This window comes from Talpa europaea (assembly GCF_964194135.1).
Source record: "Talpa europaea genome assembly, chromosome: 4".
In the NCBI taxonomy this organism is placed as follows: Eukaryota; Metazoa; Chordata; class Mammalia; order Eulipotyphla; family Talpidae; genus Talpa; species Talpa europaea.
This window is the reverse complement of record NC_140070.1, coordinates 16208908-16234944: the sequence shown is the minus strand read 5'-3', so window position 1 is coordinate 16234944 and position 26037 is coordinate 16208908. Positions and strand designations below refer to the sequence as shown.

Here is a 26037-nt window from a genome sequence, read left to right as displayed (position 1 = left end):
AAGCTTGTATCTGCCATCCTAAGTTATGCTTTCTGTTTCCTCTGTGTCTTGTACTTTTCTTCCCCTTTGTACCTTCCTGAGGATTACCTGAATGTGTTCTAGGATTCCAGCTTGGCTAAAATTGAAAGCTGTCAAATGATTTTTTTTTTCACTGTGGCAAATATTTATAGCATAAATGTACCATTAGAAAAGGAATATTTGATGAGTATCAATATAATTTATCTTTGGGCATTTTAAGTTTTTATATTTTTTCATATGTGTTCTCAGGAATTATGTTTAAGAAAAAAAAATATATTTTGTTTTTAAGATTATATAGACATCAAGGAATATAATTTCCTAATATGTTATTGGTCATTATAATTATTATTATTGATATTATGAAGTATTTACTATGGGTTAAGTACAATTCTAAATTTTTTTTTTTTAAATAGAGGCATGTTTTTATTTATCTATTTGTTTGTTTGTTTGTTTGTTTATACAAGCACTGGGTACAGTCAGAATCGCGGGAGGGCGAGAGAATTCACCAGAGCCAGAGCGGGGAGCAGAGCAGGCAGAAGGACCGAAGTACACTGCTGAGGGGAGCAGCGGGCGGCAGGAGAGGTCTGCACGCCATGTGGGACCCTCCTCCGGTGGCCGGGGAGCAGCCGGGGATCGAACCGGTGCCGCAGAGGCCGCGGGCAGCCTCGCAACCCAGCGCTCAACCGCTGCACCACCGGGGAGGCCCCAATTCTAAAATTTTTATATATATTAGTTAATATTCTCACCAATCCTATGTGGAAAGAATGATTGCTTATTTGCAAAGAGGAAAGTGAAAGTAAAATTGGGTGGGCAGAAACAAGTCCTTACTAATTGCAAGATTATGTTGAGTCAGTAAACATTTGTCCTGTAGGCACTCACAATTCATCCATGTTGCATCTCAGTGATTCTGAACACAGTGTAATCAACGAGACTAAAGGAATACTCCTTGCCAGCCTCTGCCCAAAATTATATATATAAAATTAAGCTACATTTAAGCTTACTTTATCAATATCTGTCTTAATTTTCCATTTGAATTTCCTAGATGAAGACTGTCCTTTATAAAATTGCAAGCAAAGCTTTGTTTTCTTCCAATAAGTGCACTTCAAATTCCTCAGCAATTTTATCTCAAGCGCTTTGCTAATAATTTTTAAGTCCATTATATACCACTGATCTTCAGAACTCTCTTCTATCCAGAAGAAATTACCTATAATGTTTTTAAAAATTCTAATAGAAATAGCCACAAACTTCTTTCTGAAATATCTTACAAAAAAAAGTTTAAGGAAGAAGCTGAATGTTAAAAGTATCCCAGGTTCTCAAGCTCTGAATTCTCTTGATTTCTGGAGAACTACTTAGGTATAACCAACCTACAGATGAGGGGGAGGATAATGTATTATGTGTTTGTAAAATAACACTTATTAATTTTTCAGGGGCAAAATATCATTCTTAATAAAATAAAACTTAGAAATTAGGGATGAAATGTGAATCTAATCATTAGAGCTTTATTTTTAAGAGTGAAAGAAACTGCTGAAAAGCAAAGAAAGTAGGCATGGATAAGACATACAGATTAAAAAAAAAAAAAAGGTCATCCCTGTATTTCTCAATAGGAGATACTAAATGTCTTTTGCTTAATGGAAAGATGGAGATAAGGTTTGAAAGCACAGTTTGATGGCGATTTAACCACCTAATTAAAAACAGGGCTGCAATCTGGAACCTCGTTTGGCAGCCTGGTGATGATTCTGTTTTTATCAGCTCAGCAAGACTTAAGTCATGTTCTGTGATTAAAACTGTAGCTCTTACACTTGCACTGTCAATAACAAACATTTTAATAACGATAAAAGATGGCCTCTGAGATCTGTATCTGGTGAGAATTTCAATTTACCTACAGCTAACAATGCTCTAGCTAGAAAAATTATTGGAGTCTAATATATTTGCATATAAAACAATGTAAAATTTAGATGAAGCAACATAGATCTTTCAAATGAATCAACAGTAATTATGTTTTCAGGGTAAAAAAGAAAATGTCAAGGTGTTTGTATAAAAAGAAAATGAATCTCCACATAGAATTTTTAAATCTTAAGGCTTCATATATTAAGGAATTATTTTGCTTGAGCATATTTGTACTTACTACATTTTGAATAATGTACTAGTTGCCAAATTAAAATGTACCCATTGGTCAAATAGATTGTTTTCACAAATTAAATTTATGAAAAGTTAATAAATTAATTGAATAAATAATAAATTGATTTACTTTATAAATTAATTTAAATCTTTATAGGTAACTATGCAGTGTAGTTAAAATAGAAACTAGACTAGTGATTAGTAAGGGCTGATTCTGTTTGCTTGAAAACTAATCCTCAAAGGCCATCTTTTATCATTACTAACATGTAGAAGGAAAACAAACAGAGTTAAAGTCTTGGGGGTAAAAAAAAAAAGGACAGAAAAAAGAAAACTATTTCTTCTAAAGACTCTGAATGTCTCATAGGCTTGACATATCGGTATCCCCTTTATTTTACTTTGTTTTTTTTTTTATTTTGCTAATTATTTCTGTGATGATCATGACCCTAAAGGTGACCACATTTTGGGACTGAAGGTCTGTGTCTGAAAGGGCAGGTTTAAGTAGCATGAGAAGCAAATGAAATAGTTTAAAAGATGATGAAAAATCACATGTATACCCCAGGGTATAAAAGAGAAATCTCATTGCCGGCTTAGCAGAAGTTCTGTTTCCTACTTTCCTTGGGCAGAAGGACAGGAAGGAGCTCTGCTTTAACCCCTTCAGATGGACAGACTGTGCGGAACCCCTACTGCAAGCATCTCATCAGGGATCTTGTGTGAATCAGGCTGCTCTGTGACCTTGACACTTACTCTGTAGTGTCTTAGTCCTGGTCATTCATTCTTCATCTTCTTTCCTTGCCAGAATGCTTTCTGGGAGATCCTGGTTCCTGGCTCTAAGATCAGACCTCCCCTAATTTAGACAAACCATCCTTCTTATTCCAAAGGCTTCCATGTCCTTCCTGTCTTTGAACACTAACACAGAGAATGGCTAAAACCTTCTAACTCATGTCCCTACTCTCAGGAGTTGTGTAGACTGCTTTTTTTGCTGATTTCTGCAATTTCATATTCACTCTTTGTAGGTAAGCCTCTTCAAAGCCACTTCGACCTTAATAACCTCCATTTCTTAGAGGCCAGAACCTGAATTAAATTATTTATTAAAGCTTAATAAAATCATGAAAGTTAAAGATTACATATGAATTTCCACTAAATGCAACTCCCATAAAATAATCCTGTTTTTCAGCTTCATATTTAATTTTTTGTGAAAGCTTGTGCGTTCCTATGAACTGGCTAATCATGGGCAATCTACAAATCACAGCAGAGCATTCCTGACTGACTACGGACAATAGCCCATATCATGAGGCAGACCCATGGACACCTAGGCCAACGTTGACCTGATTATCTGACTGACTCCTTGGTGGTCTCAGAAAAACTGCCTGAGCTAACATCAACACATATACTTTGCTGGTGCAAAAGATCCCTTGACTTATGCTCACAATGTCCCCTTTTCTGTTTCTCAAAAATCTTTGTCGCCCTTGCTTCCCAGACCTTGATCCTCATACCAATGCCACATGATCAGCTTTTACTAGCCTGTATGCTTTCAGTAAATGGCATAATAACTTCTGCTTCAACAGCAGAATCTTGCCTTGCAAGCCTGCTCCATGACTTGTGTGTACCTCAGTGTGGTCTCAATGCAACAAAAGCCCATTTAACCTTTCTTGCTACCCTGCTCCCCAAATAGTTAAAATCAGAATGTCCCTACAGATGTAGTTACTTAATGATAGAAGATGATATTGATATTCCCAATAAGATAAAGCAATCGCCTCAACAACTTAAGGTCTGTTCGATATACCTGTGTGAGAAATGTATTTCTCTGGATATTTACAATTCATTGTTTGGCTTCATAGCTGTCCATCTGCTTTTTTTCCCCTTTGTTCTAAATTAACTGGAAAACACTTCAAGTTTTTGAGAGTTTCTTCTCCTACAAGCATGCCACTTGTCTTCATTGGCCTCATTTCTTTATTTATATCCCAATAGCAGTCTTGTGCTGAGTCACAGCTTCAACCAAAAATACCTTCCAGTCCTACTATAAGCCAGGTGCAGAAGAAAATACAAAACACAACTTTAAAATACATTTGCTGACATGACACAGTTATTTGGAGTGATTTTAGATTGTTATTAAGTGATCTCTCAAATAAAAGAGTTGTGGTAAAGTAGCTAATAACTTCGGAATTTACCCTTGAATGATAATGGCTTTCATCCTTTACACCCTGCAAGTATAGTCCATTATAACAAAAGATATAAAACTAATGGCTAAGCAAAATTATAGAGACACACATTATTGATATTATTCTGATGAAATCAATATAACTTTCGATATTTTCATAGTTTTTAATTAAAAATTTAATTTGGTTGGATCAAAGGAATGGATGCCTTGTTATCTTGTTATGTTAACCACCGGAACACTGAGAGATCCACATTGTTTCAGGATTTTATAATATTAGTCTCAGAAATCCTGCTGGATAATTATTCCCCCCCCCCCCCGCCGGGTAATATTTTGGATCCAGTTCCTTATTTTATTCTTTCTTCCTGAAAGAACTTGACCATTATCAAGTGGTAATACAAGCTGAAGAAGGATTGGAAGGTATGCCTTTCTTAAGAGAAGAGACGGTTGTGTGGGGAATTTGAGACTGGCTGCTTATTTCTCTGGTAGATATTGCCATCCTCAAAGTAGGAGAGAGAGGAAGGAAATTTGTGGTTCATCTAAATTATTCAGATCAATGATTTTCCAGTAATGCTGTCCAACTTTCAAGAACTTTTTAAATCTCCCCAAGCATCTTTAACATGTCTTCCCAGATTTGTTTACTGCTTTCAGAGTTCAGTCTCCCTTTGCTCCCCGCTCAGTAACACAGCCCTGGAAGACCTCTATTTTCATTGTGGGGACCAAATGGAAAAGAAGTAAAGAAGCTACAATAAATTAATGTGTCAAGACCTCCCTGGTAGTGCAAGGGTCTAAGTCGCCGCACTATGAAGCTATCCACAGCCACTGCAGCATGAGTTCGATCCCCGGGCAGGGAGGTGACCCACATGGTGCAGCAGACCTCTCCTGTCTCACCTGCTGCTCCTCTCAGCAGTGTATTTCAGTCAGTCTGCCTGTTCTGCTCCCCACTCTGTCTCTGGTGAACCCTCTCAACCCCACCGCTGCACCTCTGGCCTGTACCCCAGCTTTGTATACATAAATAATCTTTTAAAAAATAAATTACTGTGTCATCTAGAACAAATAAGGGGAAGTGACTTCACCTTTGAAGAAAATCTACGTCAAACCAACTATTTAATTTGGCATAGCTTAGTTAAATATTTTCCTGAACTTGTCTCCAAATCCAATTACATAAAGTGAATTTTTAGTTTTGAAGAAGGTCAAGTAATTTTCAAGTCTTTTACATTTTTTTCCTCAAATTTTATTGTCAGTCATTTGCATAACAGCATCATTTAGGGGGTACATTTCACACCATCTAAGAGTATATGTTTCACAATCTGCAGAAATTCCCTACGCACTTCCTGCCCTGATCTCCTCCTGCCTGCACTCCTGTCTTACCTCCTCTGGTAACAAGTATATTTTTTACAAACTCTTAAGAATTATTTTTGCTGTGCTTTGCCAATTTGTTTTCTTTATTATATTTCACAAATAAGTGAAGCTACCCAGAATCTATCCTTTTTTTTTTTCCTGACTTATTTCACTTAGCAAAATCAATAAAAGAGGCATACATTTTGCCCCAAAGGCATTGCTTCATTGTTTTTAAATAGCTGAGTAGTATCCCATGGAGTGTATATATGTGTATGTGTGTGTGTGTGTGTATTCCACAATTTCCTTATCCAGTCATCTGTAGTTGAGCTCTTAGTAGTTGATTCTATGTCTTGGCTATTGTGAATGATGCTGCTATGAACACAGGAGGGTGTAAATCTTTTCATTTTAGAGTTCACATAGTCTTTGGTTAAACACCTGGGCTATTGGTGTTGGGTCATACGCTATCTGTGTATTATTTTCCAAATTATATTCCCACCAACAGTGGACGAGAGTTCCTCTTTCCACATCCTCACCAACATCTGCTGTTTCCATTCTTCTTGATACAGGCCACCCTCACGGGGTAAGGCGGCATCTCACTGTCAGGTCTTTTCAAAAACAAAATTCTTTGGTGTTTCAACTGCTGATGCAATGCCAGGACTAGACACAGAAATAATAATAAAGAAAACTGCATGGAAAATGCAATTGTATATTACCAATATATGGAATTACATAAAAAGGGACAATTATCTAAGAGGTTCCTGAAAGGACTGAGAAAGTCCAGAGATAATAGGTCACAGACTAGCCCCAGAATTCCTATAATGCACAGAATGACAATTTGTCACAGAAGGACAGGAATCTTCTCTACCTTTCCCTAGCTCAGCTCAACCAACTACAGACATTTTAGGATGTTCTATATCTCACTTCCAGGTTTCAGTTGCTATATACTTCAGATAATTTAGCCGGACATAAGTGAAACTGATTACATTTGGCTTGCCCAAAGAAAGAAAAGTTAGAGCAATCAAGGATTACAGGTCATTTCAGATGTGGCTGGAGCAAGGGCCTGAATCTTACAATCAAGATTAGCTTCTACTCACCTCATCTTGTCACACTGCACAACTATGGGGGTTTTGCCAAAGTGACTTTGGTTGTCTCAAAACTAATGTCATTTATAAAGCAACACCTTCAAAATGTCAGTTTTTCTTTCCTCCAATTCCCCTGCACATCCCAGAATCTACGTGGTCTGATTTCAGTCATGTTCTCATCCTTAAACTAGCTGCTTAGGACAAATGGCAGGGAGGCTCTCCATGGTCAGATCTGGGTCACTAGTACCCCTCCCAGATGCGTGTGTGACAGCAGCCTATCATGACACTAAAATAAAGAGTGGAGTTGTGTTTATTTTCTGAAAAGAAAAACTAAGGTGCTGAAGCCAGAAAACAGATGCAGCTTAAATGAGACAATTCATGCAACACACATATTCTTTACATAATGTTAACATTCAAAAACTCAAAAGCATAATTAATATATACTGTTTGAAATACTGAAGATCAAAAGAAGACACCAGTCTGTGACTATTTGTATATCAGCTCTGTGTTTATGCAATGAAATGTGATTCAGAATGATTTACACATCACTGCATTAGTTTCCTAGCACTGATATAATAAAGCACTGCAAACTGGGTGGCTTTTAAAAAAAAATTATTCCCTCCCATTTCTGGAAGCTTGATGTCTGAAATCAAGGCATCAGCAGAAATTGATTACTTCTCTGTTGCTCAGAGGGATAATCTGTTCCATGCCTGTCTCCTGTTTGGGGGGCTATCAGTGATTCTGGGTGCTCCTGGGATTTGGACACTTAAACCCCAGTCTCTGCTCCATCATCACAGGGCATCTCCCTCATGTGTCTCTGTCTCTACTCTCCTCTTTTTATAAGGATGTCATATTGTGTGAGGGTTCTCCCTAAGCTAATATGACCTCATCTTAACTTGATTATATCTGTAAAGACTCTATTTTCAAATAAAGTTACAAACAGAGGTATGAGGGAAGTAGGCATTCAACAATTCACTTTGGGGGACACAGTTCAATGTGAAATGCTACCACTGCTTGGTAAGAGACAATAGTATTTAAAATCTAAAATTAGAGCCTTATTTTTAAAAGAATATTTCTAGGATTAAGATCTAGTGGATTAATACGTGTGTGAGTACATATAATGTATATAATGTATATAGAGAATACTGTAATAATCTATGTCTTATTAATGTTTTAATTTTTAAATAAGTAGAAGACAGAACTTATGCATTGATTTCTACCTCCATTTACTGAAAAACATTGCTAAAAGTTTACACAGTATAGAGTGTCAACGCTAAATAAAAACTATATGTTATGTACATTTGTTCTCTTTTTGATAGAAACTAACATTTTATTCTAAAATACAAAATTAACATTTTATAAATTTTATAAATGTTTTCTCAATGTTTGTGTATGTATCAAAGACAATGTTGTATAAAATATTAAGATACATTGAGCTTTAATGGCAGACTAGTTGGTTTCCCTTGCTCTTCTACTTTTATATTAAGTATCTCTTGAAATCATACAGGGCTTAAGTTAAACATTAATCTACACACCTTATCTTTGGCCTGGGGTTAATAAATTTTTCCAAGTTTGCCAAGCTAATAAGTAGTGAGCCCAGACTCAAACCCAGTATATCTGATTACCAAGGTCACACAATTTCTTAAAATTACTCTGCCTCCTATGTTGCATAAAAGGTCACTTTACAATTTTAAACATATTGTTGCCAATAAAATTTGTTTTCATTTCTTAATGTTCTGGATGTTTCAACTAGAAGTTTAGCCAACCCCCATCATAGTATGACATTAATTAGCTCATCTATACATTGATCATTACAATTACTAGGTGATGATTTTGGAGAATAGAATAATGGGGAACACCAAATTAAGTGATATGTGACATGATATCTAGTTCTAGATGTGTCACTTGATATAAATGATCATTAATATAATTTTGGGCAAATCCCTTACCTTTTTGAATAAAAGACTATCAAATTAGGCATAGCAATCCTGATACTTACAATCACAAAAAAAAATTTTAGCCTCACATTAGCTATATAAAACAATTGCAAAATACCATAGGCTCAGCACTCACTAACTGATAATTAGCCATATATATCTATGATAGTCTTAAATTTAACTGAACAAAAATCTCCCCAATATTATTCTAAAATATTATTTCTGCAAGCTTTTTTTAAAGATTTATTTTTTATTTATACAACAGCTGGGGTACAGGCCAGTGGTGCGGGAGGGTGAGAAGATTCACCAGAGACAGAGTCGGGAGCAGAACAGGTGGATCTACTGAAATACACTGCTGAGGGGAGCAGCAGGCAAAACAGGAGAGGTCTGTTGCGCCATGCGGGAATCTTCCTGGCTGGCCAGGAATTGAACCCGCACTGCCGGGGCTGTGGACAGCTTCACAGCGCTATACTCAACCCACTGTGCCATCAGGGAGGCCCCTATTTTTGCAAACTTTTATTGAAAATTAAATTCATCCTGCTGTTAACAAATTACTGCTCTATTAAAAATCTTATGAGGGCCTCCCCTGGTGGCGCAGTGGTTGAGTGCTGGGCTGCGAAGCTGCCTGTAGCCTCTGCAGCGCTGGTTCGATCCCCAGCCACCAGTGAGGGTCCCACATGGCGCACAGACCTCTCCTGCTGCCCGCTGCTCCCCTCAGCAGTGTATTTTATCAGTCTGCCTGTTCTGTTCCCCGCTCTGGCTCTAGTGAATTCTCTCACCCTCCCGTGCTTCTGACTGTACCTAGTGCTTGTATAAATAAATAAATAAATAAATAAATAAATAAATAAATAAATAAATAAATACATCTTAAAAAAAAAAAAATCATATGAAAGAAGATTACCAGAGAACTAAGTGTTATGTAACATGGTGGCAGGTGTGGTAACATATATCTGAAGAGGTCCATACCTATACCTCTGAATCACATCCTCATTGTAAACCAATGTTTTCTCAAAAAAAAAAAAAAAATATGTCTAGGGACCATGTCTAGGCAACTGACCTTTTCAAATGAGTGTTGGCAGCTAAGACTGAGAATAACTCCTCTAGTCAGAGAAGTCTCCTGTTAAAAATTAACTTTATATGTATGTTTTTTCAGTCTTCATAGTAATAATTACTATGCTAGCTGTATAAACTTTAAGATAAGAATGTTGCTTCTAAAATATTTTAACACCATCAAAGTAAATTGGATTAATCTCTTGCCTTATATATTTGATTCAGAATTTAGTAACCCATCAGGTCATTAAAAATATATGATTATGGGGGCCTCCCCAGTGGTGCAGCGGTTGAGCGCTGGGTTGCGAAGTTGCCCGCAGCCTCTGCAGCGCTGGTTCGATCCCCATCCTACAGGCAAGGGTCCCACATAGTGCGCAGACCTCTCCTGCCGCCCACTGCTCCCCTCAGCAGTGTACTTTGTCACTCTGCCTGTTTTACTCTCTGCTCTAACTCTGGTGAATTCTCTCACCCTCCTGTGCTTCTGACTGTACCCAGTGCTTGTATAAATAAATAAATAAATATTTTTAAAAAATATGATTATGATTTGCTTTCTTGTACAACTATGGAGGTAAATGTGGCATGAAACTTAAGGGAGTATTTTTTTCTCAATTATGTGTTACAACTTTAAAACACAGAATATTATACAATCTTTACTGTTCAATGGAAAACATAACACTCTTTAGCATAGAACAAAGTAAGATTCTGGATTCCTATATTATATAGATTATGGTGTAAAACAACTTAAATAATATTCTTATATAAAGAAATTAAATGTATAGAAAAAGGAAATAAACTAGGAAACTCTATGTTTTCATATGTGCTATGTCTAAATAGAATCAATACACACTGTCAGTTCCTAGGTTGAAAATAGTTTCTTAGCAGGTATCACAAATGATTTCTATAACCTAAAGTTGCCAAACATGGACAATAAAATAAGGCATAAGATAAATCAACATGATCGTTAGCACTTGAATACCCATCAAGCAATTTGTCCAAAATTATACAAAAGCTCTAAATAAGAACTTGTAAGCTGATCAAATAATGGTTCAGATCAAATAATAGTACAGATTTTCATGTTTAAATAATTGAAAGTATTTTTATAAAATTTTGCAATCATGGGATCATACTTGCATATTGTCCCCACTGAACCTCAATTTTAAGAACACCAATTTTTCCACTAGAAAAAAGCCAAAAATTTCCAAGTTCTTAAACAAAGCCCCATTGTGGCACTATCATGCCTCTATTGTGAAGCATGGATCAGACCTATCTATTGTTTCAGACTACAATCAGTAAATATCAGTGGAAAATAGGCAAAAAATGGTCCTCATGTAAATAAGTGGAAATTAAAGGCATCTAGAAGAGAGGCAATATCTTCATTGTGTAACTTACATATACTGTGCTTAAAAAGCATGATAATAGGTCAGAAGGAGAAAAAGACATGTTAGGAGTCCATTAATTCAATCACTAGTCTCTTTCAATGTCATAAATAATCACAGCTATAATACTGAACAGCTCTGTTCATTGAAGAGAATAAAAGCCATGATGAAATCTCAACAGCCTTTCCTTTGTAGCCAGAGATCAACCACAAAGGCACAGGTCACACTGTGGCTATGGGTGGATGTGAGATGTTTTGCAAATGGATGGGGTAAATTATGGGAATCACATAGTACTAAGAAGTGCTCCTGAAAAGACAGAAACAATGGAGAAGTATATGGCTAAGCATGAGGCTGGGCTTTCAAAGAGCTGAGTCTTTTGTCTCACTCCTTGCCAATTCTTACAGGAAAGACTCCAGTAGATACAAGGTTAGCTATTCATATGTCTATGTCTCCTGGCTAGATTTTGAGCTGCTTGGGTTAAGAATGATTTCCTAGCATGCCACTTCTTTATGATCTTTTGTTGAATTAAATGCAACTTCACATGCCAGTGTGAGTCGGGCTGCCCTTCTCAGAGAGGTCTAGATTTAGGAAAAGAGCATAGGATGAGTGCTTTGAAATGACAGAAGTCTGCTGATCTAAGCGACAGCTTCACTTCTTGTCCCTGACTCCATATCCTCAGAAATGAGTTGTCTGAGCTGGGGATACACATAAATAGCATGAAGCTGATTTGTCTTGAAATTGATGTATCTATTTAAATACAGCTTAATTTTATTAGCCTATTAATTATAATTTTTGACCATGGAAGATACCATGTAGAGCAATGCCAAGCTGGTCTGGATAGTAAAATTAGGGAAATATTGAAAACATAGTCATCTTCAACTCTTTCATCTTAGGAAACCTAATAAACACTGAAGAAAATAATTTTGAGATAAAAATCTGATCCTTGTGGATACAGCACTTTAGTACAAGTTGGGTTTCCAAACAACTGTAAGGTCTTACAGCTAACGATTTCAGTGATTTATCAGTTACACTTTCAAATTAATCTGGGATCAAATAAAAAATGACAGGGTTAGAGTAGCAAAAAGGAAAGAAGTGATTGTCTTTATAGCTACAGCATACTGATACACATTTTCTGAATTATTTAAAAAATTTATCATACCAGTCTAGTTCTAGCCATGCATCCCCCCTTCAGAATGTCTAGTAAACAGACATTTTATACTGTATTCAAGAAGATGCATGTCCTCATTAGAACTATTTTTCAGTCAATTTCTGTTGTGTCAACTCATGATTAGCCACACTAATGAACAGAAGTAATGGCACAGAAAATTCTATGTGGAGAAATCCAAATCAATTTATTTTTGGCATCAACATGCTTTCTTTAATTTTACAGCAGATTTACCATCACCCAAATTGTTTTACTCACATTTACTTGAAACCATTATATTTTTCCAAAGCCTCTATTTTAGTGATTTAAAAAAGTGGAAAGCTCTGACTAGTGGAAGAAAAATTACATGACATGAAAACTTGGTCACAGCTAACCCAGAAGGTAGATGAGCTCTATATGAATCATTACTTGATTTTTCCTAGAAGCAAATTTGCAGATACAAATATTTATGTTCGTGTGTGTAAATATGTACCTATGTTTATGCATGTATATACACATCTATGTAGATATGTAGGTGGTTTTGTGCTGAGAAATTATGTCATTTGTATCCTGAAGGGTATTATGAAATGGTAATTAATATTTCTTGAGTGGTATTTTAATTTCTGTATATTTTGTGGCACATTCTATAGAAATGGATGCACAGTGCAATTTTATTTTTCTTTTAAGATTTATTTTTATTTATACAAGAACTGGGGTACAGGCCAGAGGCATGGGAAAGTGAGAGCATTCACCAGAGACAGAGTGGGGAGCAGAACAGGCAACCAAAGACACTGCTGAGGGGAGCAGTGGGCGAGGCAGGAGAGGTCTGCTGAGCCATGTGGGTATCTCCCTGGCTGGCCGGGAATCGAACCCGTGCTGCAGAGGCTGCAGACAGCTTCACAGCACGGTGCTCAAAATGCAGCACCACCGGGGAGACCCACAGTGCAATTTTAAATGCGTAAGGTAAAATATTATAAACATCAATGTAAAAGGTGGAATATTTTAAGGTCACCTTTTTTTACTCTTCTCATAAAATATGCAAATACAATCAACGTATAGAAATATTGCATCAATGTCCACATGCCAAAACTAAATATATTTAAAATTATAACTATTCATAAAAAGTATCCCCAATGGTTTTATGTTCAACAGTTCTATCAGGTTTTGATTATAATATTTAATGGAAATTATATTGGAATCAGAGAAAACTAGAAGCATCAGCAATGAACACATCTCAAGTCAACTTTATCCTAGTGATGCATTGTCTTATCTAGAGCTAGATGAGAACAGCACAATTTTTCTTACTCCTCAGTATGGTCTACAAATGCGTTGGTTCATATGACGCAAAACCAAAAAGAAGTAGAAAACAAACTTTCCTCAATTAAAAATTTCCACTTTTTAATATATAACTTTCTCACATATATTTATCAAATTTCTATGTTCAACCAATCAAAACTCATGGTCTGAATATCAATTATAGTTTCATTAAAAAAAAACAAAACCACAGGGTCTGATAATCTAGGAGATATTATTTTTAAACATAGAAACAAAGCTGACAGCTGTTTCTAATGTTCATTCAAGTAAATATTTATTTTTACAGCATCAACTTCAAAGCCCTATTATTAAGCCATCATTCCATTTTAGGGCAATCATATGCACAAACAGTACCACATAGTAGTTAGCAAACAGGCTCAAGACTCAGACTGCCTGGGTTCAAATCCTGACTCTGCATCTTTGTAGAGACATGACTTTGCATGTCTTCAAGGTCTCACTTTCCTCACCTACCTGCCAGAGTTAGTGTGAAAATGAAACAAATATATTGAATACTTTGAATAGTAACTGATACAGGGCAATATAAACATCAGCTATTATATCATGAGTGTCTCTCTGATAAATACATTATTGGCATGTTAATAGATTAAAAAAGGTTTTGGAAAATTAAAGAAAATCTAAGGGAATATCAGGATTTGTAAGTTTCCTATAGCAAACTTTTATTTTTTTATTTTTGACAAGAGATAAATTGCTGTTCAACACATTCTCTCCTTTTCTCTCTCTCTCTCTCACACATACACACTCACACACACACTCACACACACACACACAGAGATAAAAAATCTAAAGCAACTTTATTGTAACTGGATGCACCATGTCTGGCAAATTTAAGTATTAACATCCATTTCATATATAACTCTGATTTTTTCAAGGTTTATAATTCTGCCATAATAATTTATTTCCCAAGAAAGCTTGTGGATATAATCTAGTCTCTAGGTCATTATTTTCTCATTACCTGTCTCTTAGTGCATTTGGTTTGATTTATTAATTACCAATCAAAATTACTTTTTAAAAATTTTAAATGCAGATTCTGCAAATAAATACACTGGATAATTATCTGATTACACTTGAACATGTTTGAAAACTGGAAGAAGTGATTTGTGTCAACTACTAAAAATGAGTATGTAAAATTTCAGCAGTCCAAATTGGTTATCTAAGATACATTTCTAAAGGAAAAGATAATCATGCCTAACAAACTTATTTTAAACATATTATACTGCAATGAAAGTAATTATTATATGAGTGTTCCCATTCACAAAAGCTCTGTTTAGTATTTTTAACTCCAACCAGACATTTAAACACAGTGATTATAACAAAGTAACAGATTTTAATTTAAAATAATTAGATTCTTACCCTGATCAAAGGCTTTTCCTGGACTCCAAGTGCGGAAATAATCATCCTAAGGGGGAAAATAATGTGAATTGAGTGTATATGAGTAAGTAAAAAGTAGACATTCAAATAAAATCTAAAATAAAATATGAAATACAGAAGTTGAATACAAACCTCTACTTCCTGCAATGGCAAGCAGCAAATTATAAAAAAAAATAAATAAATAAAAAAGGAACAAGAGAAAAACAATAGTTATCACAAGGGAACACATTGTTTACATGCTACAGAAATGTCTTTCAATATTATATTCATTTTCATGGTAAGTTGATGTTGACTATGATTTAACCATTTTTTGGTTGCCACTTCACCTAAATATGATAATGCAATACTTTATATTGCAATTCAATGTGCAATATGACATGCAGATAATGACCCTAATATAATAAGCTATAAAAGTATCTTACCAGTTTTCAATTATACAACTTCATTTTCCACTAGCACAATGGTAAATAGAGCCATTAAAACAACAGAAGAAATACCAACTGATTCTGTAGTAGAGCATACAGTATATATATATATTATGCAAATGACTCACTTGTTAATATCTAAGTGGTTCATCAAAATACAATTGGTAGCTTGAAAAAAATGCACACCTGATTAAATCTGGCTACAGGTTATATATTGGATATGAAAAAGAATCATTACAATCTATTTACCATATACTTAGTAAATACAGCTATATAATACTAAAGTGGGACAATGTATACTAAAAGTTTTTAATAAGCCAACTCAAATTGACTAACTTTATTTTAATTACTGCTTTTACTACACTAAAAATCTTCCAAAAACACCTCATACATATCATGTTTTATGATAAATGGGATCTATTTGTTCAAATTAATAAACTATTTTCACTATAGTAAGAAAAAGCTGCCTGTGATGGTGCATTCTTAATTAAGCATTCCTATTCGATAGTCTTCAAATCACTAAAGTTAGTTTGCTGTAAAGCCACAAAACATAGGGAATCCAAAAAAATCACAGAGATTCCTTGACTCTTTTTCCAAAACTCTTTGCTAATATTCTCTGATATACAAAACAGGAAAAGTGGTGCATATTTTTTTTAAAGATTTATTTATTTATTTATTTATTTATTTATTTATTTATTTGTTTGTTTGTTTGTTTATTTATTTATTTATATAAGCACTGGGTACAGCCAGAAGCGCGGGAGGGTGAGAGAATTCACCAGAGCCAGAGCGGGGAGCAGAGCAGGCAGACTGACAAAATACACTGCTGAGGGTAGCAGCGTGCGTGGCAGGAGAGGTCTGTTGCGCCATGTGAGACCCTCGCTGGCGGCTGGGGATCGAACTGGTGCTGTAGAGGCTGTGGGCAGCTTCGCAGCCCAGTGCTCAACCGCTGCACCACCAGGGGAGGCCCATTTGTGGTATACATTTTAATTATGGGACTAAAAACTCTTCTCTAATTTATATAAAAAATTAAGTTGTCACAAATGTTTTTCCTTATTGTGAGTAATCATTCATCATTGTTCTGCAAATGCCCTCACTAAGTTCAAATGAGAGGAAAGGGAAAAAGAAAAAAAAACAGAAAAACATCTCTGTCAGTTTTGTATTTATGTTGAGATAGGATTATATTAGGAGAGGGGTGAGTTATGACAACCCATGTGAAAAGGTCCTGCACTGAAATATTAGCTAGGATCAAATTGAGGGAGGGTAATACCTTGTAAAATTAAATAAATCCTGATTTATATCTTTTAACAAATCTTTAAAGTAAACAATTGTAGCATGATAGAATTCTTGGAAAACTAAGTTTTCAAAGCAAATTAAATTATTCCACTCAGTTCCAAAACTTTAACTTAGTATCATAACACACTCATTTAATAACATTGACTTTTTGAAATTATATATTATTGCTTGATGACAATGACAATTATTCATTCCAAACATGAACAGCACCTAACTAGGATAGATATGGAAACACGAATACTTAATTTTAAGTCTGGCTTTTACTTTTTAGTTGTATCACCTTAGAAGAGTTGATGTTCTAAACTTCAGATCATGTTATTAAAGTTGATAATACCCTATCTATCTGGTAAGACTACTATAGGGATTGGTTATCAAAATATAAACCATCACATATTATCTGGACAAAAGAAGAGGCTAAAACATACTTGCTAACGAAAAGGGCCATGGTCATCTCAGTATATTTGGGCAACATCAGTATAGACTAGCTCTCACTACTGCTGACAAAGTCCTTGGTTGTTTTTGTATTTTTTTTTAAGAAGCATGGACTCTTCATAATATTTTTTAAAGTGATGTCCAAAATCTACCTCTCACACCAATGTCAAATATTAGATGCAATGAACTTTCTAAAAGCCACATTTACAGCTACAGTTAGTACAACAAAGGCACGTGTTTCTGCCATCACCTTAGACTATTCTGAAGTGTTATAATTACCAACAGCATCACCCAAGAAAAATTGGGTAAACTATATTACAATAGTGACTCCCTCCATATAAAATATCACAGAACTCTAGAAAGATTGGATTTGATGTACAACTGACATTGTTAGCAATGAAATCTGATAACCAGAAACAACATTTGACACGATGTTTGCAATACTCAAAATAGGTACAGATTATCAACAATAAAGTGGACATATCTTTAAAAAGAATATGGTGGTAAAATCTAAACTCATACACATTTAATGAGCTTCATCAGAATAATTATGTTGGGTTATTTTGAAACCATAGCTATATGATAATCTATAAACATAATGTAAAACAGGAGCCTGGTTCTTTGGGCTACATCAAGGACAATGTGGACATCTGGCATCTTGGGATCTGATACAGTATGGAAAAGCAAAATAGTTTGCCTATTGACTATTTTTAGATTTTTTTGTGTGTGTTCTCATGTTCCTAGACATTTTTTTTTTCTGAAAATGGATTCAACTCATTAAATCTTAGGAATTTTGCCAGGATGAGAAATAAAACTATGTTCACATAAGTGTTCATTCAAGCACAATTTCTTTTGTCTCAAAAAGCTTTGTGTGAATACTGGTTGTTTTCAGGCTTCAATTAGATTCAAAATAAGTCAACCAGGAATTTAGAAAATAATTGCAAGAAATATCCCCAATCAGAAAAATTTGGGTTCAAACGACAGTAACCAAGCCTTACATTTCTAAAAGGCAAAGCTGGATCTTGTCACTCATGTTGCAAACTTTACAGTGGTGAATTGGAGTGGCTGCAAGAATTTCACACTGTACCTGTTCCAATTTCTTATATTTAAAAGAATGATGTTTGTTAATTTTCCAGAAGACAGTCTGCATAAAAATTTTGATTTGTGTATTATTGTTTTAAACATTTTCATTATAGTTTTAATTCTCTAATAAGTATAAATGAAATGCATATTTAAAGTTGAGCTCAGTTTCTCCATGTTGGCGTTATAGATATTTAAGGCAGACAATTCTTTATTGAATTGGGAGGCAAGGGCAGGACTGTGCATTGCAGCTATTTAGCAGCTTCTCTGGTCTCTACCCTCAATATACCAATGATGGGCATCCCTCCCTTGACCTCTCACTAGGTGTGACAAACAGAAATGTCACCAAATATTGCCTATCATCCCTTGGGAAGGAAAATCACCTACAGGAGGGCCACTAATGTAAGATTATTGGAAAATACAGAAAGACAAATGAATCAAAAGATCTTATCACAAAGGACTGCTAGCAGCAACAGATTTTCCTCCAGGAATGTTTTATAATAGCAAGATAATATTATATATCCAATTATATATCCAATTTTATGGCCAAGTTATTTGTGTAATACTTTATTGAGAACATTTTATAATTCTATTAAAACCTTTTGTCAAAATATTTAATGACTGCCTAATATCTTTTAGTGTTGATTGACCATATTTTAGTAAACTTTTTATTTCTGTTTTCATATTGCTTATAATATTTTGCTGTAATAAGTGACTCATACATAAATGTCTAAGTATCTATTTTTCATAAACATCAGTTATTAGTTTCGGAAGGTAATTAGTGGGTATAAATACCATGGCCAAGTAGAGAAATTAGTCTCCTATGACAAGAAAAAAAGGCTTTGTTTAGATGAAGTAGATCAGAAGAATAAGTTTATATCCAAAGTTCAATTGTTTGATTCACTCATTCACTGCTACATCTGTAATGATAAATTCTCCCATTGCCTGAAGGAAAAACATGGATTGGCAAACTAGGTCAGGGATTAGTTAAGCATCCTGGCATTGGGAGAATCTTGATGCTCAAAAACTCTACAACAGATGAACATACAAAGGGAAATAGGCACCTTTAAGACACAGAAACTGTGTGACATAATTATAACATGAGACATAAAACAATCCTTTAGATGACACATTGTAAAAATAAAAGAGTGTTAAACAGTGATGATTTACAATGGTGGATACTTCTGATATAACACACTCACATTCTGAAAATATGATGTCTAATTCAGGGTGGTATGTAGAATTTTATGAAAATCTATATAGCAAAATAGTTTAGGTGGTGATATACAGACCTCTGCCTTCTCTATCATAAGTATATAATCAGAATAGCTAGGATTTTAATACTGCAACTTAGTATATTGTTATCCATTTGAAATATATACACATGTACCACATTTGTTGATAAATATATATATATTTATATATATATGCTGATGTATGCAAATATCTATGTGTGTGTTTATTTATTTATTTTTAAAGATTTATTTATTTATTTATACAAGAACAGGGGTACAGGCCAGATTCGAGGGTGGGTGAGAGGATTCACCAGAGACAGAGCGGGGAACAGAACAGGCAGACTGACGAAATACACTGCTGAGGGGAGCAGAAGGTGCAACAGGAGAAGTCTGCCATGCCCTGTTGGACCCTCCCCGGCTGGCCAGGATTGCACCGCCACTTCAGAGGCTGTGGACAGCTTCACAGCGGCAGCCGCCTGTGCCACCAGGGGAGGCCCATGTGTGTATTTAAATAGATGGGTATATTGCTAAGATACATTTCATTAGTGTCTGTCTATAACATTTAAATTATAACAAATGAACTAAATAGTTTAGTTATATGAGACATCTCACATATAGGTACTTGACTGTGTGGTGGACTCTTAAAAGTGAATCCTCAGGTGCATATGGATGTCATTCTCCATTCTTCTCTAGGAGTCTCTTAATTATCCACTGACATCACTTCTCTTTCTGGACTTTTCATTCATTCCTTACTACCTATCAATTACCTCACTTCACTCTTGCCCAAGTGACTGCTAATACCTTTTCCCACAAGCGAGGAAGAAACAAAAGGTTTCCAATTCTCAAATTCTACCCAATAGAACACATCTGAAATGACTAAGAATGCTTTTGGTCCCTAAATATCTTCAGGAAAAGAAAGATTGTGCCAAAGTCGCACACTGGAAAATGCCATTTATTTCCAAAAGTAAGTAAATCAATAAAATGTTTAAATTTGGAGGAAATATAAAATCAGGAAGAAACCTGATTTCACACTTTCTACAACAGTTACAGCCATGCATCACTTATAATGGGGATATGTTCTGAGAAATGCTTCATTAGGCATTTTGTCTTTGTGTGAAGGTTATGGGATATAATTACACCATCATAAATGGTATAGACTATGACACACCTAGGTAATACTTAGCAATCATATATGTGGTCTTTCTTTCTTAACAGAAACTTGCTTTGCAGCACACAGCTGTATATTTTTAATTCAAATCTCCAGAGTTAAAGCAAATAACTTCATTAATCTTGTTATATGTACACAAAAATATAAATAGGATGATGATGATTATATGAATTTATGATGACATGGAGAGGTAAGTTTCCTAGGATTTCTGTATTTTGTGATTATGTACTGAAAACCATCCATTCAAAACTTCAAATTATCTCTACTAACACTAGCTTTTACTGCTTTCCATGTTTCAATAGCTTAGCCAACTCATGAAGTACTGCTAGTTCTATAAGCTAAAAAATAGCAGTGGAAATATGGTTTTTATGAAATGTGCTATATATTATGACAACCTCATTTACACATCTTACTCTCTTATGGGAAGAATGGGTGGAATAACAGTTAAACCAGTAAATCTCACAAAAGAGGAAACTCCCTGTGTGGAAACACTTAGCTCATGATTTTATCTGAAGACAAAGTAAGCTTTATCTGGGTGTAAAGGAATTATCTATATGAGACAAACTATATGTTTCCGGCTCCCACATGTCACATTTATTACCTAAGAAGCACTCATTTTTCCAAGTGATGTTCTAGGACCCTGAATGAATTCATTTATAAAGTATTGGTAAACCCTATATTTTTTAGAGAGCATTTTATGCTCTCTGACTCACCACAGATTAAACACATAAATAAAATAAATTGTACTAAAAAGACAGTGTCACTGGGATAATTCTTCAATTGTCTCTGAAAATCCCTGCAAATAGAGGATAAAAACCATCTGAATATATGTGGAATATGTGACTTGTAATATTTACATTGTTATACAAATCTTATGATTCATTAATATCAGGGAAAGGCAAAGAAAATAGCTGTTCTTAATAAACTAAAATGAGGTCTTTCAAATATTAGGAATCTTTGTTAAAACTATGAAAACACTAACACACATAAAGAAATGGAGAAAAACTGACTTGAAGTTACTGCTCACTTACCCTTAACCAAGAATTGTTGTAAATACTCAACTTTCAGTGAAGACTGCAAAATTTAGCTAAACATAGTTCGAAGGGAATGTAACTGGTTTCCCCCCAATAAAACTTGAAGCTAGACCCCATAAAAGGAAGGAAAAGACCAGAAAAGGATGAGGTAAACTCCAGGTTGATAGCTGGATATTTTAATAACAAGGGAATTTTACTTATTTAGAATTTGCTTTTCTTATGCAACCACCACACAGGTAGTCCCATCTAAAAAAATCTTTAGAGTTCATATAGAGGTCTTAAAGTCATGTGCATAATCCAGATGGTCTCAATAACACATTGCCTGCTCAAACTAGAGTCTTTGAAATGACTACAAAAATATAAACAGTGGGCAGAATTTACATTCCAATGACTGGGAAGTGGATTAGTAACTTTGAGTGCCCAGGACTAGGTCCTGAGTCAGTGTGAGGAGACATCCTCTCAATAACCTCTTCCAACAAATGGACTTCAGGAAAGGAGAATACTTTCAGTGTAGGAACAAGGATATTTTCCTTCCATGGAATGGTATGATTGTCAGAAAATGAAGGAAAATGTCTATAGAGTTTATCAGCTAGCTGATGCATAAGACCAGTGAAGGGATCCAAAAGTCTTAGTGGTGGAGTCAAAAGATGAAGAAGCCAAGATCCCTGAGTCCACACCTGGAGAGAAGCTGCTATGAAAACTACCTGATTGGAACATCCGTATTATTATTTATAGGAGCAAGAAATAAACATTTCTAGTGTCAAAAATAATCTGAGAAAGAAAGTGTTTCTAATACCCCTCCTGTTTTATAGAGAAGGAAAGTAAAGCAGAAGAGACTAAACCATAAAAGCTCACACAATCAAGAAGTAGAGGTGGCATTTGAAGCTCAGAAGTATGGCCTCGAGCCTGTGTGCTTAAATATTCCACTCTTCCACAGATCAGCAAATATGGCTCATGATCATATCCATTGTTTTTATAAATAAAGTTTTATTGGAACACAATAACACATCCTTTTACATATTGTCTCTGCTTTGGCACTTACCATAGCAGAGTGGAGTCACTATAACTGAGACTGTGAAGCTGGTCTTACAAGGAAAAGGACCCCGTACTAATATCCCATACTACTCTGTTCCTCATAAAAGAATGCTTACTAAAAATGAGAAAACATTATTTAGTGAAATATCTATTTCCACATAAAAAAACATTTTTGCAGGGAAAAAAAGTGTGTAAAATGTTTAGAGTTCTCATTCTGTGTGATTGAATCCCAAAATCATAGTCTGTAACTTTTCCTACTATTTCGTTTCCCTTTTCTGGTTGGAAATATGTCCTCTAACTTTGGATATAATCTACAGTTGAGCCTACCAAGATATATAATCTGGGACCAAGGGAAAATGCAACTTTAAAAATGAAATTTGAAAATTAGAATGCTATTCAAGATATAGAGAGAGATAAAATAGAGATAGATATGTATGTATTTGGTACAGCTGGAAAATGGGTATCATGGGCCCCTATAATATCATGGGCCCCTATTTAAAATTAATACCAAAGGGTAAATTAAAATAAGAGTCAGCGAGGTTCTATGGAAGTTTTTCTCATCTTAGAAAACTCAGATTCGGAAAGCACAACATGAGGTACTGTTTAGTTATTAAGGCAACAGTGCAGTATAAATATATGCTTATTTATTTCACATTATTTTGGTATCGGTATATTGGTATATAAGAGCATTTTCTTAGTGTTCTTAATTTTTAAGCCTGAAAACACTATAAAACTATTTAATATAGTTTAGATATAAGAATATTCATATCAAATATATATATATAAATTTATATAGTGTATGAATTTAAATTTATTTTCAGACTAATATATATCATTAGTATCATTTATATAAAGGAAATATAGTACTATTCAAAATATAAAGTGGTATTAAGCACCACACTATGAAGCAATCCACAGCCTCTGCAGCACAAGTTCAAGCCCCTGCCAACCAGGGACAGCAACCCACATGGCACAGCAGACCTCTCCTGAATCGCCTGCTGCTCCCCTCAGCAGTATACCTTGGTCAATTTGCCTATTCTGTTCCCCACTCTATCTCTAGTGAATCTTCTCACCCCCCTGCATCTCTGGCTTGTACTCCAACTCTTGTATGAATAAATAAATAAAATCTTAAAAAAAAATAAAGTGCTATGTAAGCTAGGGAAAAGCTAATCATCACAAATGAATGCAAAATAATATTTACTTTTTAGAATCTACTAGCTTAAGAAACAAAGGGTGTTGTTTCATTATTAAGTCAAGAATATAATTCTGTGCTTTTTTTCTTCTCCAATAGCAAAAATAAGCTGCTCAGTTTCTATACTGATTGAATAAGAGAAAGGATATATTTGTAAGCAAATTCCAATTTCTTTCCAAATGGGTCCTTTATCATGATTAATACCTGTGAATATCTTTTTGAGCATATCTATTCTTAGGCACAAACCAAAAGCTGTTTTGCTCACATTGAGTTCCCATATTTGTTTTTTAAGATAATTTTTTATTTTCCTTCATTGTTGTTATTACTACCATTTGATTTCATCATATATAAATTGAGATTCTAATGCACAGTTGCTACCATCTATAGTAATAGTGTTACATTCATAGTTCAATGGTTTGTAAAATCATTGAATGAAAGTAAGATTTATTCTTGCCTAGAAGCTTTGTTTTGTGACTATTATCTTCCCTTTCCTTTTCAATATTACAGATAAGACTTTCTAAAAGAATAATCTTTTGCCCAATTCAAAAATGTAATGTAATATATCTGTATCTTCAAGTTTGTCATGATAGTTAAGTCCTAGAGTTTACATTTCTTAAATTAAAACATTGAAATAACAATGCTACTATTAAAAACAACAGTACAGTATTTTTTAAACATATACCCACTGTAACAAAAAGCCAAAAATAAGTTACAAACCATAGTAAAAATTATATGGAACGTAGAAGCTAAAAACGTCTATGTCCCCAGGAGCCCACTTGATTGAGCACTGGTAGAAGATGAGGCAGCCTCCACTCTCTTTTTTAGTACAGTTATTTATGATTGCACAAAAAATTATGCCAAAAGTTACATACTTATTCCTTGCTAATTTTTGGACTGTGAATTTCAGTTCCTTGCTGCCACAATTCCAGTTTCTTGCCGCATCAATATCTCCACTGAGGGGCTCACATCATGATTCCCTTCGTGTTAGGATTCCCACAGAGAGTGAAAGAGGATGCACAGTATAGAACACAGTCTTTCAAAAGTCAATTCCAGAATAACATCCTATCACCATCACACTGTTTTCTTTGTTAGACATGAATCACTAGATCCAATCCAAATTCAAGCACACCAGCAGGAATACCAGTAATGGGGGGGGGTAGTCATTGGGTGTGGAGGTTTGCTATAACAAGAGGACACTAATAACTCTTTTCTACATGTATCACAAAACTACAGTTGATCCTTCAATATGTGTTTGAACTTCAGGGGTCCATTTATTTCTTATAAACAAATGATGTAAACTTGGAGTATTGATCAATAGAATGCTGTGAACTCATTTTCTCTTCCTAATATTTTCTTAAAAATATTTTCTTGTCTCTGGGTTACATTATTCTAAGAGTACTAAATCCATGTTAATCGACTGTTCATATTATTGGTAAGATTTCTGGGAAACAGCAGACTATCAGTATATAAGGCTTTGTAAAGTACCAAGTTATAGGCAGATTTTCAACTGCTTGGGTGGTGTGCAATCCTAAACCCTGCATTTGATCAAGGATCAACTGTACTTCATTTTTCTATTGTCAAGGTTTTCAAGGAAAGAGAATTCAAGTCCCGTTCATCTATCTAACGTCAAGATTCTATAGACTTCACTGTAGATACTTAGACTAAATCACAGTGTTTCAAGTTATTTTTGGTAAAGAACCAGTTTTATTTTCTCAATCTCTTGCAAAACAAACCTTCCTAGAATACAATGAAACGAATTATTAAAGCTATAAAATGAAAACAAGGACAAACAAAATATGTACAAACCCAAATTAATTACTATTAGAGTTGATCAAACTACATTTTTTTTGCTATCAAATTGTTATGAAAGCTTTTTGCAATGCTCACTCTCAATTTCTGCACTATCCAATACAGATTGAATATCAGCTTCAACCTAAGAACCACAGTTTAATCACTTATGTGATGCAGAGAGATGGAGTTAGAGACATCCCCTCAACTTCATGCTTCTAAGTTTGCAGGTTTTTTCCTTATAATGCTATGAAAAAAGTCACATCTCCAAAAGATAGAAAATGTATTTATAATTTAATAGTTGCAATTAAATATTCTGTTTCTTTTTTTCTTTCTCCAGAATGTACAAAAAACTAAACTTTTTTTTTTTAATATTGCTCAGTAGTGCTAATGTTCAACATACAGTATCTTCTTTTATTGGTGCTCTGTGC

At 34.7% G+C, this 26037-nt stretch overlaps 1 protein-coding gene across 4 annotated transcripts in view; it reads right to left on the bottom strand.

Annotated features, from left to right (window-relative positions):
• Positions 1-26037, bottom strand: part of SPOCK3 (SPARC (osteonectin), cwcv and kazal like domains proteoglycan 3) — a gene marked incomplete at both ends in the record, with an annotated part of 299287 nt that overhangs the window by 167875 nt on the left and 105375 nt on the right. For 2 of the 4 annotated variants that reach the window (XM_084231677.1, XM_084231678.1), the window contains one exon: positions 14907-14952. The exons of the other annotated variants lie outside the window; for them this stretch is intronic. In XM_084231677.1, the coding sequence (XP_084087803.1) occupies positions 14907-14952 (46 nt within the window). The remainder of the gene's footprint in view (positions 1-14906; positions 14953-26037) is intronic. 4 annotated transcript variants of the gene reach the window in all.